Source organism: Oncorhynchus mykiss, chromosome 2 (assembly GCF_057628025.1).
Source record: "Oncorhynchus mykiss isolate SJ-2025 chromosome 2, ASM5762802v1, whole genome shotgun sequence".
Taxonomy (NCBI): domain Eukaryota; kingdom Metazoa; phylum Chordata; class Actinopteri; order Salmoniformes; family Salmonidae; genus Oncorhynchus; species Oncorhynchus mykiss.
The window spans coordinates 43,753,402-43,772,974 of record NC_143023.1 but is presented as its reverse complement, the minus strand read 5'-3'; the positions used below and the strand labels follow the sequence as shown (position 1 = coordinate 43,772,974).

General features: G+C 45.0%; 1 protein-coding gene across 4 annotated transcripts in view; it reads left to right on the top strand.

The window, feature by feature from the left end:
• Positions 1 to 9,457: 9,457 nt before the first annotated feature.
• The window catches only part of LOC110490335 (receptor-type tyrosine-protein phosphatase U), a 322,183-nt gene continuing 312,067 nt past the window's right edge, over positions 9,458 to 19,573 (top strand). For 2 of the 4 annotated variants that reach the window (XM_021563683.3, XM_021563669.3), the window contains exon 1: positions 9,458 to 9,751. In XM_021563683.3, coding sequence (XP_021419358.3) covers positions 9,682 to 9,751 — 70 coding nt within the window. In that variant the 5' untranslated portion in view covers positions 9,458 to 9,681. The remainder of the gene's footprint in view (positions 9,752 to 19,573) is intronic. The other 2 variants (XM_090200408.1, XM_021563676.3) reach the window with 1 other exon arrangement.

The window sequence follows — 19,573 nt, the reverse complement described above, 5'->3', positions numbered from 1 at the left end:
CTCGATGGTGCAGCTGTAAAACCTTTTGAGGATCTGAGTCTCCTGAAGGGGAATAGGTTTTGTTGTTCCCTCTCCACAACTGTCTTGGTGTGCTTGGACCATGTCAGTTTGTTGGTGATGTGGACGCCAAGGAACTTGAAGCTCTCAACCAAAGGGAATATAGCTTATCATAAAATACTTTACCGCAGGCGAGCAAAACCTTGAGACTTCCTTAATATTACATTTCATGCACCAGATGTTATTTACAAAATGATCAACTTGGATTAGCTAACACAACATGCCATTGGAACACAGGAGTGATGGTTGCTGATAATGGGTCTCTGTATGCCTATGTAGATATTCCATTAAAAACCCAGCCGTTTCCAGCTACAATAGCCATTTCCAACATTAACAAAAATGTGCTTTTTTTTCCAAAAACAAGGACATTTCTAAGTGACTCTGAACTTAACAGTAATGTACAGTATGTGTTATGGCTTTACAACCTCTGCTAGATTGTGGATAAATATTTACCTGTCTAACAAAACACAGAGGGTGTTCTTTAATGGCAGCCTCTCCAACATAATCCAGGTAGAATCAGGAATTCCCCAGGTCAGCTGCATAGGCCCCTTACTTTTTACATGTTTTAAAAATTACATGCCTCTGGCTTTTAGTAAAGTCAGTGTGTCTATGTATGCGGATGACTCAACACGTCTGCTACAACACCAACTGAAATGACTGCAACACTTAACAAAGGTGTTGTTATCAAAAGCACTCACAAACTTCTACAGATGCACAATCGAGAGCATCCTGTCGAGCTGTATCACCGCCTGGTACGGCAACTGCTCCGCCCACAACCGTAAGGCTCTCCAGAGGGTAGTGAGGTCTGCACAACGCATCACCGGGGGTAAACTACCTGCCCTCCAGGACACCTACACCACCCGATGTCACAGGAAGGCCATAAAGATCATCAAGGACAACAACCACCTGAGCCATTGCCTGTTCACCCTGCTATCATCCAGAAGGCGAGGTCAGTACAGGTGCATCAAAGCTGGGACCGAGAGACTGAAAAACAGCTTCTATCTCAACCATCAGACTGTTAAACAGCCACCACTAACATTGAGTGGCTGCTGCCAACACACTGACTCAACTCCAGCCACTTTAATAATGGGCATTGATGGGAATTGATGTAAAATCTATCACTTGCCACTTTAAACAATGCTACTTAATATAATGTTTACATACCCTACATTATTCATCTCATATGTATACGTATATACTGTACTCTATATCATCTACTGCATCTTTATGTAATACATGTATCACTAGCCACATTAAACTATGCCACTTTGTTTACATACTCATCTCAAATGTATATACTGTACTCGATACCATCTACTGCATCTTGCCTATGCCGCTCTGTACCATCACTCATTCATATATCTTTATGTACATATTCTTTATCCCTTTACACTTGTGTGTATAAGGTAGTAGTTTTGGAATTGTTAGTTAGATTACTCGTTGGTTATTACTGCATTGTCAGAACTAGAAGCACAAGCATTTCGCTACACTCGCATTAACATCTGGTAACCATGTGTATGTGACAAATAAATTTGATTTAATTTGAAGAGGTGCAGTTAGTTTCAGAATGACTCCTCAGGAACCTCCCCAGCTCCTGGTTCATGCTCTCCATCTGCCTGTTTGACTTAGGCTTATACCCGGAAGTGAGGCTGACCATGACCCCGAGCGTCTCCATAAAGACTCTCCATACCTGTGATGTGAATTGGGGGCCACGGTCGGAGACGATATCATCCGGAAGGCCATAATGCCGGGAGACCTGCTGGAATAGTGACTCAGTGATCTGGAGACCAGTAGGGAGACCAGCGAGAAGGATAAAAACGACAGGATATGTAAACTCTATACACAACCACCAAAATGGTGGTGAAACTGTCAGAGGGGAGATCCGTAACAAAGTCAATGGATAGATGGGACGCTGAGGCACGGGAAGGAGTTTCCTTGCTGGAGCATTATGGGAGGGATTTGGTTTGGGCACAGGAGTTGACATAGCGAGTGGCATCCTGCGCCAAGGTGGGCCACCAGTACTTCTCAGAGATGGATTGGGTAGTGTGAGAAATACCTGGATGTCCAGAGACGACAGCTGTATGTGCCCAGGTCAGCAGCCAATCCCTTGTCCCCGTGGGAACGTAGATGCGCTCAGGAGGACAGTTAGTGGGTGCGGGCTCCCTCTCCAGAACCTGGCGGATGTCCACATCTACGTCCCAGACAACAGGGGTAATGACTTGAGAGTATGGGGTTATAGGTGCAGTCTGGACAGGACCCTCTTCAGAATCGTAGAGACAGGACAGGGCAGCGGCCTTGGTGTTTTTTTAACCTGGGCGGTAGGCTAGCTTGAAGTCAAATTTTGTGAAGAAAAGGGCCCACCTTGCTTGGCACAGATTCAGCCTCCTCGTATGTACCCCAGGTTCCGATGGTCAGTGAGGATGGCGACTGGGTCCTTGACGCCCTCCAGCCAGTGTCACAACTCCTCTAATGCCAACTTCACTGCCTGGAGCTCTCGATCACCAATGTCGTAATTCCTCTCTGCAGGTGACAGTTTCTTAGAGTAGCGGATACAATTTATGTGGATTACCTTGTTGAGACAGAACTGTCCCCACGCTCACCTCTGAAGTATCCACCTCCACCACAAAGGATATCATGGGATCAGGGTGTTTGAGCAATAGGGTGGAGGTGAAACGTCCATTGAGTAGACGGAAGGCCTCCTACGGGGAGGAGAGATAGGAGCGGAGACGGAGCTGAAGTTCCTAATGAAACGGCGGTAGAAGTTGGCTAACCCCAAAAACCATTGTAACCCATTTATGGTGGTTGGGGCTGGCTATGACCAGACCGCATCTACCTTCTTGTCATCCATCCTCACTCCCTGCAGGCTGATTTGGTAGCCTACGGAGGAGATCGAGACTTCTGATGAAACTGGTACCTCACAGCCTTGACGAACTGGTGGGTACCCAGGAGGTGTTCCAGGACTGCTCGAACGTGAGCGATGTGATCTTCCAGGGTAGCCGAGTAGACCAGGATGTCATCGATGTACATGATTACCTGGTGTCCGAGCATGTCCCTGAACACCTCGTTGACAAATGCCTGGAACACTGACCGAGAATTGGCTAAGCCAAAATGGCATCACTAAGTACTCGTAGTGACCAGACATCGTGCTAAAAGCCATCTTCCATTCATCCCCCTCACAGATGTGGATGAGATTGTATGCACTCCGCAGGTCCAGTTTGGTAAAGAACCAGGCCTGCGAAGCTGTTCGATGGCTGCCGGCACAACGGGAGAGGGTAACGGTGCTTAGTGGTGATTTCATTGAGTCTTCTGTAATCAATACATGGACGTAACCCTCCAATTTTCTTGGCCACAAAGAAGAAACCAGCCAACGCAGTAGAAGTGAATGTGCGAATGAAACGTTGTTGGAGTGCCTCTTGGATATACTCCTCCATGGCTTGGGTTTCAGCCACCGATAGAGGGGAGATGTGTCTGCACGGGGGCACAGAACCTGCAAGCAGGTCGATGGCACAGTCCCAGGGGCGATGAGGAGGAAGAAGGATGGCACGGGTCTTGGAAAATACCTCCGGGATGTTGGGCTGAAGGGCAACCACAGGACTCTCAAACAACGTGGAACCACAGGGGATGGGGAAGCAGGTCCTCCGGCATTTGGATGACCAGTCTGTAATTCTCATCCTCGACCATGAGATGGTGGGGTTATGGCCAAGGAAGGCGGAAGATGATCTTGTGAACTAGTACACTGGTGATGAAGAAGGGGATGTTCTCCTGATAAATGGACTCCACGGAGAGGGTGAGTGGTTGGGTGATGTGTCTGATGGTTCTGGATCCTAGTGGCCTAGAGGCAAGGGTCTGGTCAATAAAGTTCCTCGCGGCACGGGAATCCACTAACGCTGTAGACACAGTACATGAGGGACAGTCAACTATTGTGGTGGACAACAAAAAGAGTTCAGCAAAAAGTGATGAAAAGGGAATACTCACTCCTTCCCCAGGAGGTGGAAGATCACGTGACCTCTACTCTCGTGGATCCAGGGTTGGAAAGTATCGGACACCGCTGGAGCCCTCCTTGACTACAATAAAGAGTCCCAGCTGTCTCCGTCTGCGTCGCGCCACCGCTTGGAGGCGTGTGACCCCTACCTTCATGGGTTCAGGCTCTGATCCAGGGTGTTCACTGAGGCAGGGAGAGAAGCAATGAGAATACTGATGCTCCCGAAGTAGGTTATCCAGACGGAGGCCATCGCAATGAATGCGTCTAAGGAGAGGTTGTCGTCTCGACAGGCCAGTTCCATCTTGACAACCTCGCTCAGACATCTGCTGAATAGCGCAAGAAGCGCCGGCTCATTCCATCCGCTGGATGCTGCTACTGTCCGGAAGGTGAGCGTGTCCTCGGCAGCCGTCTGGTCTCTTTGCCATAATTGGAGTAGGCTCTCACCCCCTCTCTGCCCTCCGGTGGATGATCGAAGATACATTTCAACAGAGCCATGAACCCCTCATATGAATCTAGCTCCTCCTCTCCCAGACGGCCGTGGCCCGTTCCAACGCCTGCCCAGTCAGCAGAGAAATAACCGTGGCAACCTTGGACCTCTCGGGTGGCGGGGTGCCCATCTGGTGTGCAAAGTAGAGGGAGCACCGAAGTAGGAAGCCATGGCATTTAGATGGGGTGCCCATCATATTTATCCTGGAGAGACAAACAGGCATCGCTGGCCTGAACGGGTTCCTAAATGGACTGTAGTGCTGGGTCGACTGGTTGTAGAGTATCCTCCGCTAGTTGACGGCAACGCCTCCCGGGTATGTTCGAGATGTTGCACACTGTGAAGAACCTCTTCCATAGGCGTCTCCAGTTGTGCCAGCTGGTCGTGGTTTTGACAATGAAGGTATCCCTGCTCGTCGACCGTCATGGAGATATTCTGTTTTCCTGCTGCGTCCATTGTTTGAGTCAGTATTCTGTAACGAAGACGCTGAGAGTTGAGAAGCAGGTGGTACCTTTAACAAACCAACAAACATAGACCGAGACAACATAGTAGTGACATCTTCACATAGACACAGAAACAATAATGACTGACAATAATCACTGTGTGCGCAATGATGGATGCCAAGACCGGTGGTTAGTATACCTGCAACGTTGAATGCCGGAGGGGAGTAGACGTGACAGTACTACATAGAGCAATGACTACATGGAACTTTATTCCACATCGGATTTAAAAAACTGATGAAAATACACAGCGGGGACTCCTCCACCTGTGGGATACTACTCAGTATCAGGTGATGCTGCATCCCAACAAACCAGTGTGTGGATTATTTGTCTACGTTGGAGTAACAGGGAGTTGCAGCGCCATGGACATTGCGGCATACGCCATATGGAGAACAGGAAGCCTGATTTGCCCCTATTGAGCAGAATATACAGTCTTCGCATTATGCAACAGAAGACCAGATCCGGGCTTCCTCCTGTCAGGGGAGCCCTCTTCAACAGGTTGCAGTGGAGAACATGGGACAGTCATATGGAGGACAGCAGCAAGAAGTTGCCTCTCCAGCCCCGGCACCATTGTCGGGCACGGCTGCGACTGAGACGTCATGTCCTCGTTCCTCAGGAGTTGCCTGCTATGGAGACTGAGCCCACACTAGATGTCCTTCCCCATCCTCCCTCTACTGCTGTGGAGTCTGAGGGAACCTTCTCCTCGGCTCGGGTGGCCTACAGGGTTCCAGCAGCATCGCCTCCAGATCATCACCAGCCAAAGCTACCTGGCGAGCCGTTGACTATACAGGTCACACAATACTTGCAATCTCCTTCAAGCAGTGACAGAGAGCAACATAGCTCTGTCTGCCAATCTCTGGACTTGTGGGATGGTGTGTGTGCCCAAAGTGAGTTCTGTGACATTGATTTAATATTTTATTTACAGTACCAGACAAAAGCCACCATTTGCCTTGATGACAGCTTTGCACACTCCTGGCATTCTCTCAAAATCAAATGATTTTTTGGGGTTACATACACGTTTAGCAGATGTTATTGCGGGTGTAGCGAAATCCTTCGAGGTAGTCACCTGGAATGTATTTCAATTAACAGGTGTGACTTGTTAAAAGTTAATTTGCGGAATTTCTTTCCTTCTTAATGCGTTTGAGCCAATCAGTTGTGTAGTGACAAGGTAGCGGTTGTATACAGAAGATAACCCTATTCGGTAAGAGACCAAGTCCATATTGGGGCGGCAGGGTAGCCCAGTGGTTAGAGTGTTGGACTAGTAACCGAAAGGTTGCAAGTTCAAATCCCTGAGCTGACAAGATACAAATCTGTCATTCTGCCCCTGAACAGGCAGTTTAACCCACTGTTCCTAAGCTGTCATTGAAAATAAGAATTTGTTCTTAACTGACTTAAAGGTAAAACATTATGGCAGGAACAGCTCAATTAAGCAAAGAGGAATGGCAGTCCATCATCACTTTAAGACAGTCCAAAACCATCAAGCCATCAAGCTCTATGATAAAAACTGGCTCTCACGAAGACCGCCCAGAGTTACCTCTGCTGCAGAGGATAAGTTCATTAGTTACCAGCCTCAGAAATTGCTGCCCAAATAAATGCTTCAGAGTTCAAGTAACATACACATCTCAACATCAACTGTTCAGAGGGGACTGCAGGAATCAGGCCTTCTTGGTCGAATTGCTGCAAAGAAACCACTACTAAAGGACACCAATAAGAAGAGACTTGCTTGGGCCAAGAAACATGAGCAATAGACATTAGACCGGTGGAAATCTGTCCTTGGTCTGATGAGTCCAAATTTGAGATTTTTTTGTCCAGTGAAGCACGGAGGAGGAGGGTGCTTTGCTGGTGACACTATCTGTGATTTATTTAGAATTCAAGGAATTTAAGGCACCAGCATGGCTACCAAAGCATTCTGCAGGGATACGCCATCCCATCTGGTTTGCGCTTAGGACTATCATTTGTTTTTCAACAGGACAATGACCCAACACACCTCCAGGCTGTGTAAGGGCTATTTGTCCCAGAAGGAGAGTGATGGAGTACTGCATCAGTTGACCTGGCCTCCACAATCACCCGACCTCAACCCAATTGAGATGGTTTGGGATAAGTTGTACCACAGAGTGAAGGAAAAGCAGCCAACAAGTGCTCAGCATATATGGGAACTCTTTCAAGACTATTGGGAAAGAATTCCAGTTGAAGCTGGTTGAGAGAATGCCAAGAGTGTGAAAAACTGTCATCAAGGCAAAGGGATGCCAGATGTGTTGCGCTGCATGAGGCAAATGATGGTCACACCAGACACTGACTGGTTTTCTGATCCCGATCACTACTTATTTTTTAAGGTATCTTCGACCAATAGTTGCATATCTGTATTCCCAGTCATGTGATATCCATAGATAAGGGCCTAATGCATTTATTTCAATTGACAGATATCCTTATATGAACTGTAACTCAGTAAAAAAAAAAAATGTTGCATGTTGTGTTTATATTTTTGTTCAGTGTACATACTGTATCAGGGTACTTTTCAAGAGTGTGCAGGTCCTGGTTGATTCAGTTTGTTTTCCTATTCTTTGCTCTTATCCTTATTTAATGTAAAAAAGCTTACATCACAAAATGGCAACTACTTCTAAACATATAATCAACATACTTCATGGATTGGCAATAATCCCTGTTGAATTCATGATGCGTTTTGGTCAAATCAGTTCACAATGTGTTCTCAACCTCATTCCAATATTTAAATGTAGTTGATTATTAGTCGAGTACAGTTTATAAACTCGATAGTACTGAAATTAAATAACTTTTTACTGTCTTTTGTGAATAAAGGTTGAAGTCTCATTGATCAACTTCTCTACCAAATATTACCACTTTGAAATTATGTGGTGTGCCCATTGGTGTGCCCATAAATGTGAGGACACCATTTATATGTGACAGTATCTGGCAATTCATGAAATAAATAATGGAATAAGTAAATCACATTGCAATGTCTTAATGCATGTTGCTGTATGCAATCGCATGGCAGCAAACAAGTCGGCTGGCAATTGAACTAATCTAAACATGCCATCATGGCTGACTTAATGGTACATTAAACTCACAAAATTATCAGTGTCCATGGCTTTGTGTTGAATCAATGACATGTTTGAAAATGGATGTCAGGTGAATGACCAGTAAGAGTGACAGACCAAGCGTCCTAATTTAAGTGTCCTTAACCTGTATAGCAGGATTAGCTAAGTACTAAAATGCCTGATGGAACATGTAACAATGATTTTCAATCAGAAAACAGACCAGACAAGAGAAAATACTTCAATTAGAGACTTTAACAGGTCAGTAACATGCAGGAATCTTCTTCTTCAGAACAACACATTGGAAGAATCTCAATTGCATACTTCTCGCGTCCTCTCTCAAAACATATTAGAAGAGAAAGTCCCTCCCCTCTGACCTTCTCCTCCAATGGATTTTGAGAAGGAGGCAAGGAGAGAGGACTTGAGGAGTATGCAATTGAGATTATCCCATAAACTAATGTATTTGTATTTTTGTATTTATTATGGATCCCCATTAGTTGATCTGTTAAAGTCTCTAATTTGTATTTTCTCGTCTCTTCCTGGGGTCCAGCAAAATAAAGGCAGTTATATTCAAATAAAAACGTTACACAACACATTGTGTGCCCTCTAATTCCATGTAACTACAACAACAAACATCCATGTGTACGTGTGTGTCTGTGCGTCTATCTGTGCCTGTGTCTCTTCACAGTCCCCGCTGTTCCATAAGGTGTATTTTTTATCTGTGTGCATCCTTTATGAAGTAGAGATATTCACCTCTGAACAAGTCACACATACCCATAGCCTACACAGTACAATGTCATAGAGACTGAGCTATACATTTACATTGATAGATGGATTAACATTTGGATATCTATGTCCTTTCTACTCCCTCAGTTATGACATAGCAGCCAGCCAAAGTGTTCGGCTCCGCACAAGTACTCCTATTCATGGCTCAAAAGGTACCTGGTCTTTTGTCGTGTGCTAAAGAGATTTGCCTTATCCACTCAACCTGTGAAGCTGTTAGGATAATCAATCTGTTTCCCATTCTGCAGATAGACTGACAGGCTGTGTCCATTGTTGCAGATATGCTCATCTCACCTTTGATCATAAAGCCACCAGTGAATCCATTGTTGAGGCTACTTTGAGCCACTGGTCAGGGTGGATCTGGTGTGACATATTTTGGGAGATCGTCAGGTGGATAACCTCAGCACCCAGAACCAATCAGTTTTGATGGAGACTAGGCTGTTGCAAGAGACTAGGTGGATGTATGTGAATGCTTGGTGAGGCACACACACGGAGAGTGAGAGACATGTAGCGAGTTGTCTTACCTCAGAAAAACCTTTAGACGCCAGAATAGTTGCAAGATGGTGCCACTTGGAGGCGTCCGTCGCATATTTTAAATCACACACATATCGAGACAGAACGTGTGCTTGGCGGAAGAGTGAAAATGTGCTGTACTGTTTATCCTGACGTCAGTTAGCACGTCTTGCACTACTGCTGCTGTCTCGCAACTACGTTTCAGAAAGAATTAGGGAATCGATAGGTTGGAGAAAACAGTTTGCACATCGGTCCTCGCGGAGTCACTGAAATTATTTCTGCATCTATTCCAAACTGGACTAAAACAGCACAATGAACAACTGTGCATTTCTACTGATCCTGGCTGTTCAAATCTACGCCGAAGGCATAGAGGGACCAACAGGTAAAGAGCCCTTTCTTCCTGTTTTCGAGTCACTGCGCACTTGGGAAGCGATGCATCCATCGTGGAGAGTTTTGCATCGATATATTGATCCTGAAAAGGGGTGTGAAAGATGTCGCAGTATGTTTTCCGCAGTTAACTTTATTCATAGGCGACTGAAGGCTATTCAATGGAACGCTCGATATATTGTATAATGAAGAGGGTTTACTGAATTGTCAAGGTGCGAGATAAGGGGCTTTTATGAAAATGTGTTTTAGATTGCTTCGAATCGGAGGATAGTGCTTGTTTTGGGGCTCACTGTTTTGAAAGACTTGACCCTCTGCTTAACAGATCAGAGTCCACCTCACATTCCCGCTTTTTGTTATAACTTTACCCGTCCCTTTAAATATGGTAGTCTAGGGTATGTTATTAGTATATTCGCCTAATCGTTTATAGCCAATATTTCCAATATTTAAGTAGGCTATTCAAACAGTGCGTCTGCTACCCTGTCATGATAACCTATTCGTATTTTTTGCTACTCTATTTCTGGATGAACATTTCTGGACATTCAATTCCCGAAATTGCATTCCAACGTGTAAATGTGGATGCAGCTTTACCGATGTTTTGTGTTGAGTTCCGTTTTAAAGCCTCATATCTAATTGAAATATGCAGACTGCTGAGGGAAAATCATGCTTTGATTTGAGAACATGTGCTGGCTGACCAGTTGGCAAGTGTCTACACTGTCATTTTCAACCTTTCCCCGACCCAGTCTGTAATACCTACATGTTTCAATCAGACCACCATAGGCAATGTGCCCAAGAACGCCAAGATAACTCTCTAAATGACTCACCTCATAACAGTCAAATCTGTAGCCATGAAAGGCTGGTAATGGCTCACATACACACCATCATCCCAACCACCCTGGACCCATTCCAATTTGCATACAACCTTCCACAGATGACGCAATCTCTATTACACTTCCCTCTCCCACCTGGAGGAACACCTACACTATATATACAAAAGTATGTGGACATCCATTCAAATAAGTGGACTCAGCTATTTCAGCCACAGCCGTTGCTGACGTGTATAAAACCTTTGTCTTCGTCTTGTCCCGTGTATATATCTTTTTATATTTTTTCTTTGCATATATTTTTCTTAACCTCAACTTCAACATACTCTCCTGCAATCCGCCTCACCCAATGTGGTATGGATCTACTATTTTCTTTACTTTAGAACCGGAACCCCCAACAGTAGCTAGCCAGCTAACTAGCTACTAGCTAGTAGTCAGCTAGCCACTGCTAGCGGTCATCAGTTAACATTTAGCCCGGACAGCTCTTGCCAGTCTGCACAGCGCAATTCAAACCAGGGCATATCGGACTTATTTTTCTCCATATCTCCGGATTCCTACCGCAAGCTCTGAACCTTTACACCTGGATCATCGCAGCTAGCTATCTGCTATCCAAGTGGCCACTCCTGGCTAATGTCTCTGTCATGAAGCAAGCACCAGTTAACCTGGAGCTAGCCTATGCTAGGCCCATCTCCCGGCTAGCTGAAGAGGTCCATCAGCCACTCCTCTGGCTACAATACCTATTTTGCCAATTGGCCTGGACCCCTTTTACTGCCGATATGGAGCCCCACCAATCCATCACGACTGGACTACCGACGTAATCTGCCCAAGGTTTTTTTTTTCAACAGGCTCCTCCATCGCGATGTCCCCTGAATGCCCATCTGCTAGCTTGTTAGCCGTGGCCCGCTAGTTATCTAGAGCATATCGGACTGTTAACTGAAGAGGCCCATCAATATACCTATTTTGCCAATTGGCCTGGACCCTTTTACTACACTGGTCTGCCGTATTAACCGCACGAGGGGGCTACAACAGATTTCTTCCCTCTAAGGCCCTTCTGCTAGCTTGCTAGCCTCGGCCCGCTAGCTGTCTGAATGGCCGTGTCTCCAGCCCTCCTAGCTACTCACTGGACCCCTATGATCACTCGGCTACGCATTCCTCTCCCTAATGTCAATATGCCTTGTCCATTGCTGTTTTGGTTAGTGCCTTATTTCACTGTAGAGCCTCTAGCCCTGCTCAATATTCCTTAGCTAACACTTTAGTTCCACCTCCCACACATGCGGTTACCTCACCTGGTTTAAATGATGTTTCTCAAGACATTATCTCTCTCATCGTCACTCAATGCATAGGTTTACCGCCACTGTATTCACATCCTACCATACCTTTGTCTTATGCCTTGAATCTATTCTACCGTGCCCAGAAACCTGCTCCTTTTACTCTCTGTTCCGAACATACTAGACGACCAGTTCTTAGTCTTTAGCGTACCCCTATCCTACTCTTCTGTTCCTCTGGTTATGTAGAGGTTAATCCAGGCCCTGCAGTGCCTAGCTCCACTCCCATTCCCCAGGCACTCTCATTTGTTGACTTCTGTAACCATAAAAGCCTTCGTTTCATGCATGTTAACATTAGAAGCCTCCTCCCTAAGTTTTATTTTATTCACTGCTTTAGCACACTATGCCAACGAAGATGTCCTATCTGTGTTTGAATCCTGGCTTAGGAAGACCACGGAAAACCCTGAACTTTCCATCCATAACTATAACATTTTCCGACAAGATAGAACTGCCAAAGGGGGCAGAGTTAGCCTGCAGAGTTCTGTCTTACCATCCAGGTCTGTGCCCAAACAATTTGAGCTTCTACTTTTAAACAAATCCACCTTTCCAGAAACAAGTCTCTCACTGTTGCCGCTTGCTATAGACCACCTTCTTACCCCAGCTGTGCCCTGGACACCATATGTGACGTGACTGCCCCCCCGTCTATCTTCAGAGCTCGTGCTGTTAGGTGACCTAAACGGGGACATGCTTAACACCACGGCCATCCTACAATCTAAGCTTGATACCCTCAATCTCACACAAATTATCAACGAACCTACCAGGTACAACCCCACATCTGTAAACACGGGCACATTCATAGATATCATCCTAACCAACCTGCCCTCCAAATTGCTCTGCTGTCTTCAACCAGGATCTCAGCGATCACTGCGTCAGTGCCTGCATCCGTAATGGGTCGGGGGTCAAACGACCACCCCTCATCACTGTCAAACGCTCTCTAAAACACATCAGCGAGCAGGCCTTTCTAATCGACCTGGCCCGGGTATCCTGGAAGGATATTGACCTCATTCCGTCAGTAGAGGATGCCTGGTTATTCTTTAAAAGTGCTTTCCTCACAATCTTAAATAAGCATGCTCCATTAAAAAAAAAGTAGAACCAGGAACAGAAATAGCCCTTGGTTCACTCCAGACCTGACTGCCCTTGACCAGCACAAAAACATCCTGTGGCGTTCTGCATTAGCATCGAATAGCCCCCACGATATGCAACTTTTTAGGGAAGTTAGGAACCAATATACACGGGCAGTTAGGAAAGCAAAGGCTAGCTTTTTCAAACTGGGTTTTTCAAACTGGGTTGCCCGACCAACTTTGTACTAGCTAGCTACATTAGCTGACATGAATAAAAACAAACAAACATCGCTTCTTTGGGAATGGGTAAGGGAGATAAGGCCCAACAACGATGTCGATAATGCAGAGACAGCAGAGCCCAAGACTGCAAAAAAAAACAAACTTTTTCAATAGAAAATATGATGAGTCCTACCTAAAATATGGCTTCATTGCGACAAGTGACTCGCACGCTCCAAGCCCCCTGTGCGTGAAAAGATATTTCTTTCAGAAAAAGTCACCACTGGCAGCACATTTCAATGAGGAGGAATGGCTTGCAAAACTCGCTTTCCTGTGCGACGTATTGAACCAGCTCAACGGACTCAATCTGTCACTTCAGGGGAGAATGACAACTGTCTTTAAGTTGGCAGATAAAGTGGCTGCATTGAAATCCAAACTGGAACTGTGGACAAGGGCATTTTTGACATGTTCCAAGCATTAGCAGGGATTTTGGGAGAGACTGAGACTGGGCCGTCTTTCTCCCAGCTGGTGCGTGATCACCTAGCTTAGAGTGTTACTTCCCAACCGCCAAAGACCCATAAAGTGGGAAGGAATGGATCCGCGACCCATTTGTGAATGTCTCAGTTGAAATGTCCGTGCAGGAAGAAGATCAACTCCTTGAGGTTGCAAATGACGGTGGCCTTAAAAGTATGTTTAAGAACTTCATCTCTGCCAATCTTCTCCATTAAAATCAAGGCTGAATATCCTGAGATAGCCACACGAGCACTGAAAACGTATGTCATCTACGACCAGGTTAGCCCTTTGCTAACATGAATGCAGTTGGGTATGACAAAGGTAGTCTCTCTATGTAGTATGATGCCTTAGAAAAGGAATGTTTTAGGGATTAAATGAATAATCAGACAAGTCACTCTGATGTCCAGTAGTACTTTTCAAAGACAACTCATTAAAATAGGGTTAGTTGTAGATCGTGGAGAACTCAATACAATTATGGGAATATATGCATACATATTGAAAGTGTGCGGCTTATTATACTACAATTATTGACAAGAAAATAAACAAACTCAGCAAAAAAAGAAACGTCCTCACACTGTCAACTGCGTTTATTTTCAGCAAACTTAACATGTGTAAATATTTAATGAACATAAGATTCAACAACTGAGAACAGAAATGGAATAATGTGTCCCTGAACAAAGTGGGGGTCAAAATCAAAGTAACAGTCAGTATCGGGTGTGGCCACCAGCTGCATTAAGTACTGCAGTGCATCTCCTCCTCTGACTGCACCAGATTTGCCAGTTATTGCTGTGAGATGTTACCCCACTCTTCCGCCAAGGCACCTGCAAGTTCACAGACATTTCTGGGGGGGAATGGCCCTAGCCCTCACCCTCCGATCCAACAGGTCCCAGATGCTCAATGAGATTGAGATCCAGGCTCTTCTCTGGCCATGGCAGAACACTGACATTCCTGTCTTGCAGGAAATCACGCACAGAACGAGCAGTATGGCTGGTGGCACTGTCATGCTGGAGGGTCATGTCAGGATGAGCCTGCAGGAAGGGTACCACATGAGGGAGGAGGATGTAAATATCAACGCTGTAGCACACAGTGAAACCCCTGGTGAAACAAAACCGCAAATCGTCAGTGAAGAGCATTTTTTTTGCCAGTCCAGCGACGGTGGGTTTGTGCCCATTGGCGACGTTGTTGCCGGTGATGTCTGGTGAGGACCTGCATTACAACAGGCGTACAAGCCCTCAGTCCAGCCTCTCTCAGCCTATTGCGGACAGTCTGAGCACTGACTTAGGAATTGTGCGTTCCTGGTGTAACTCGGGCAGTTGTACAGACATTGTGTCTCACAGTACGGACATTGCAATTTATTGCCCTGGCCACATCTGCAGTCCTCATGCCTCCTTGCAGCATACCTAAAGCATGTTCATGCAGATGAGCAGGGACCCTGGGCATCTTTCTTTCTGTGTTTTTCAGAGTCAGTAGAAAGGCATCTTAGTGTCCTAAGTTTTCATAACTGTGACCTTAATTGCCTACCGTCTGTAAGATGTTAGTGTCTTAACGACTGTTCCACAGGTGCATGTTCATTAATTGTTTATGGTTCATTGAACAAGCATGGGAAACAGTGTTTAAACCCTTTATAATGAATATCTGTGTAGTTATTTGGATTTTTACAAATTATCTTTGAAAGACAAAGTCCTGAAAAAGGGACGTTTTCTTCTTTTGCTGAGTTTAGTTATTTGACTGCCATCTGCTTCACAACCAAAATAATACCAGTGGTGGAAAAATTAAATTGTCGTACTCCAGTAAAAATAAAGATGCCATAACAGAAAATGGCTCAAGTAAAGTCAACCAATACTACTTCAGTAAAAGTATTTGGTTTTAAATATACTTAAGTATCAAAAGTAAAGGTAATTGCTAAAAAAAAAAGTTTCAAATTCCTTACATTAAGTGAGCCAGATGGCCCAATCTTCTTGTTTTTATTTATTTATGGATAGCCAGGGGCACACTCCAAAACCCAGACATAATTTACAAATAAAGCATTTGTGTTTGGTGAGTCCCGACAGCTCAGAGGCAGTAGGGATGACAAGGGATGTTGTCTTGATAAAATATAACTAGTACTTTTGGTGTCAGGGAAAATCTATTGAGTAAAAAGTACATTATTTTCTTTAGGAATGTAGCGAAGTAAAATTTGTAAAAAATATAAATACTTACTAAGTACTATACACCACTGAGGAAAGATCCCTCATCTGAAATGCACATGATCTGTGTTTCTCTCCATAAAGCAGCAAAAAGAGGGTCTGCAAGACGGATGCTTCTAGTGCTACTACTTCTCACCCCTACCTAGAGGGAAGAGACTCTCGCATGTGTTTATTTTTTAGCTTATTGGCTTATTTTGTGTAAACTCTAATACTGCAGTTTTTTCCCTTTATAAGTCATTGAATATATTCTGATTCTTGACCGTGATCAGCGCAGTGGCTCACCCTTATGTATGTACAGGTCAGTAAAGTCATAGAAAGGTCAGTGTTGCAAGATCATGTTATGACATTGTCTGGGCTATAGAGCTGCCCTTTAACATTCTGTATTGAGATACCACCACAGTGAAATATGAAATTGACACACACTCATGAGAAAACGGCTACTTCAGGCCTTTCTGTGTGATGGATGCAGGCTTCACATGGATTCCTGGTCCCTCTTGCTGGCTGGTTAGGTCAGTCCCTGTGGGCAGTGCTAAACACATACAGTATCCTCTATGAGATTCCATCTCCACATTTTAAGTCATTGGGTGCAATGGAAAGATTTGAGATGTGTGGAGTGAGCTTGGCCCAATATTTGTTAATGCTGTGTAGCCAACTCATATGGTTATTTGGCATGACAATGACCATAGGAATCTGCAAGACTGCACAAACAGATCTGGGACCAGGCTAGTGTAGTGGCTCTTGTATTGCCTTGTGTATTGGCTCACAGGTATTGCCTGTGAGTCCCTGGTAGTTCATTACCTTTGAAGCTGCACGACTAAGTGGACAACTCCTTAGAATACTGTTTTTCATGTCAGCCCTCCTGAGATTCAGCCTGAACCTCAGTCATCACCCCCCCCCCCCCCCCCATTTCCCATTCACATGCCCTGTCACAGCTGTAAATCCCATTAACTCTCACTCCCTCTACATCTCTCTCACTATCCCTCTCACTCCCTCTCCTTTATAAGAGGTGGTGAGGACTGGGGACTGTGCAGGGGAAGGGGGGTTGCCACCCAGAGTGACAGCCGGAGGTGGCAGGTGATGGTCAGTTCATGGCTGGTTCGGTGGCTCCAGGTGCCAGCTGGGAGTAACTTCCAACTGGTTGAGGACGGGGAATGGGAAAGTGGCGAATTCAAGGCAATGTGTAACTTGTAGTGTGCTAGATTTGCCAAGGTATGACTGAGAAAACATGCTAGAAACTTTAGAAATAGATTTGTTTAATGGCTTTTTTGAAATGGAGCATCTCATGAGATTGGTTTGCAACCCTCAACCTTATTGTGGCTGGTTATATACACTATACTGTAAGTACAACTTGTTGAATTGAGATGCTTAATATAAATAGAGTGGGAAAGGGCATTAAATAAGTGAAGGGAGTGTGAGAACAGAGAGAGCACAAGCAGCTTTATTCACATCCAGGTGTTGATGGGAGATGGAACAAAGGAAGGTCTATCGATTTCACAAATGCAGGCTGTCAGATACAGCTTATTGGCTTCATCTTGAGCCCCTCTCTCCTGCCAAAATCCTCCTAACTTCGGCATCACTCTATCATTCAGAGTAGCCTGGCGGCAGGTAACCTAGTGGTTAAGAGCGTTGGGACAGTAACTGAAAGGTCGCTGGTTTCAAACCCCGAGCCGGCAAGGTGAAAAAAATCTGCCTAAAATTTGCTTAAGCAAGGCAGTTAACACCCAACAACAACTGTTCCCCGGGCGCTGATGACCTTGATTAAGGCAGCCCCCCTACACCTCTCTGAATCAGAGGGGTTGGGTTAAATGCGGAAGACACATTTCGGTTGAATTAATTCAGTTGTGCAATTGACCAGGTGTCCTTTCTGCCCTTGGCTGACACATGTAAGACACATGTTAGTTTGGTTTTCGAATTGGGTATAGGTAGTGTGAAAATATTGGTCCTTGGTGTGTTAATATGACACATTACAAAGTGTCAATTTCTTTTCTCAATGTCGTAGTCTTGCCTGAAGCACAGGAGGATTTCGTACAATTCTTACAATTCGTAATGTACAGATGTAGGCAGCGATAAAGCACACACTCAATCATGGCCTTTTCATAAGACACCATGCCATTCATGCCTCCAGCAAGCTCATGATCAATAGCAGAAGGTGCCCACATGGCATGCCCCAATGGCCCACTCTCTCTATATTTCTCTCATGTCTGTCTGGACAGAAGCCAGGTCCTTGATGTAGGCTGGTGGAACTGAGGCAGCATAGTGGTAGTGTCTCACATTAGCACAAAGCACCTAAAGAATGCAGGAACACCCCTGTCCTGCGGCCCACTGGGTGCTGTTGACAAAGGGATGGATCCACAAGGACAAACGGAAGATTGTGTGTGTTGATATTATTTTCATTATTTTCAGTCATTTTGTAGGCAGAATCATTCCCACCTGAGTGTATGGAAATATTTGGGGAACTCTGTGGGACAATGTGAGCATGTGAATCATTATGAGAAATGTTTGGGTTAGCCTTTGGTTGGCTTATTTGAATAATATGTGACTAATTTGCACACAAACAAAATGACATACCACATGGTCAACCACATTTGCCTCCAGAAACACTAGGCCCAAAGTAACCAGCACAGGAGGCTGCTGAGGGGATAATGGCTGGAAAGGAGGAAATGGAATGGCATGGAAACACATGGAAACCATCTATTTGATACCATTCCACCTATTCCGCTCCAAATTCCATTACCACGAGCCCGTCCTCCTCAAGGTGCCACCAACCTCCTGTGGTAACCAGTCTCTGTAGTCTGTCTGAAAGGGTGGTTATTTGTCTCAGATCAGTGTGTGACAATGGCCTGCTTTTTTTCCTTTTAAGGAAAAAGTACAGAAAAGCCCTGTGTCTTTCCCTTTGTCTGTTTGGTCAGATGGCGCAGTTAACAATCAGTTTAGGCTCAGATTATACATTGAGGTAGTCGGATCACAGGGGAGAGGAGAGAAGGCATTAGAGGGAGAATGGTGGTTAATATGGGTCTTTGTGTGTTTTGTTACGGTATCATGTGACACTGACACAGCTGACAATGGAAGCCTGTTGATGCTGCTGAGTTCTGCACGGAGGCTTTCTTATAATAGGCCTTAGGCTTTACCTCAAAGCTGTTCACACACAGTCAGAGTACTTCTCTCTCTCTCTTAGTCTCTTGTTTTCTCAAATTGTCATAATTAGTTTTTACCTAATTGGAGTATGGTAATATTTTTGTGTTTGGAACACACAGACGCTGGTGTGAACACACACACACGCGCGCAAGTACCTACCCACGCACGTAGGCACGCACCACCCATAGCACACACGCTCACTTTTGAGATATTTTGGGGGAATGTAATGTTCTCATTTGTTAAAGTGAATCAGCTGAAGGCTCATGCATTGAAAGCATGATACCCATGGGGCTTCCGCTGGGGAAGGGAGAATCTCTCTCCCTCTCTCCCTCCCCTGTTTTGAAAGGATTAAGGTGGTGCTATTGATTTGGCTTGATCCAGACAAAAAGAGGTTGTTTCACAAAACAGACACATGACCATATTTCTAGTTTCTCTAGTACAGTTTTTCCAGTATTTATCGTGGGCTATTAGTCTGATCCACATGTCATAGTAATATGATCCATACAGCCTATGATCCACCTCTATAAGTCAAGCCATAAAAACTGACCTTTAGACAGGAT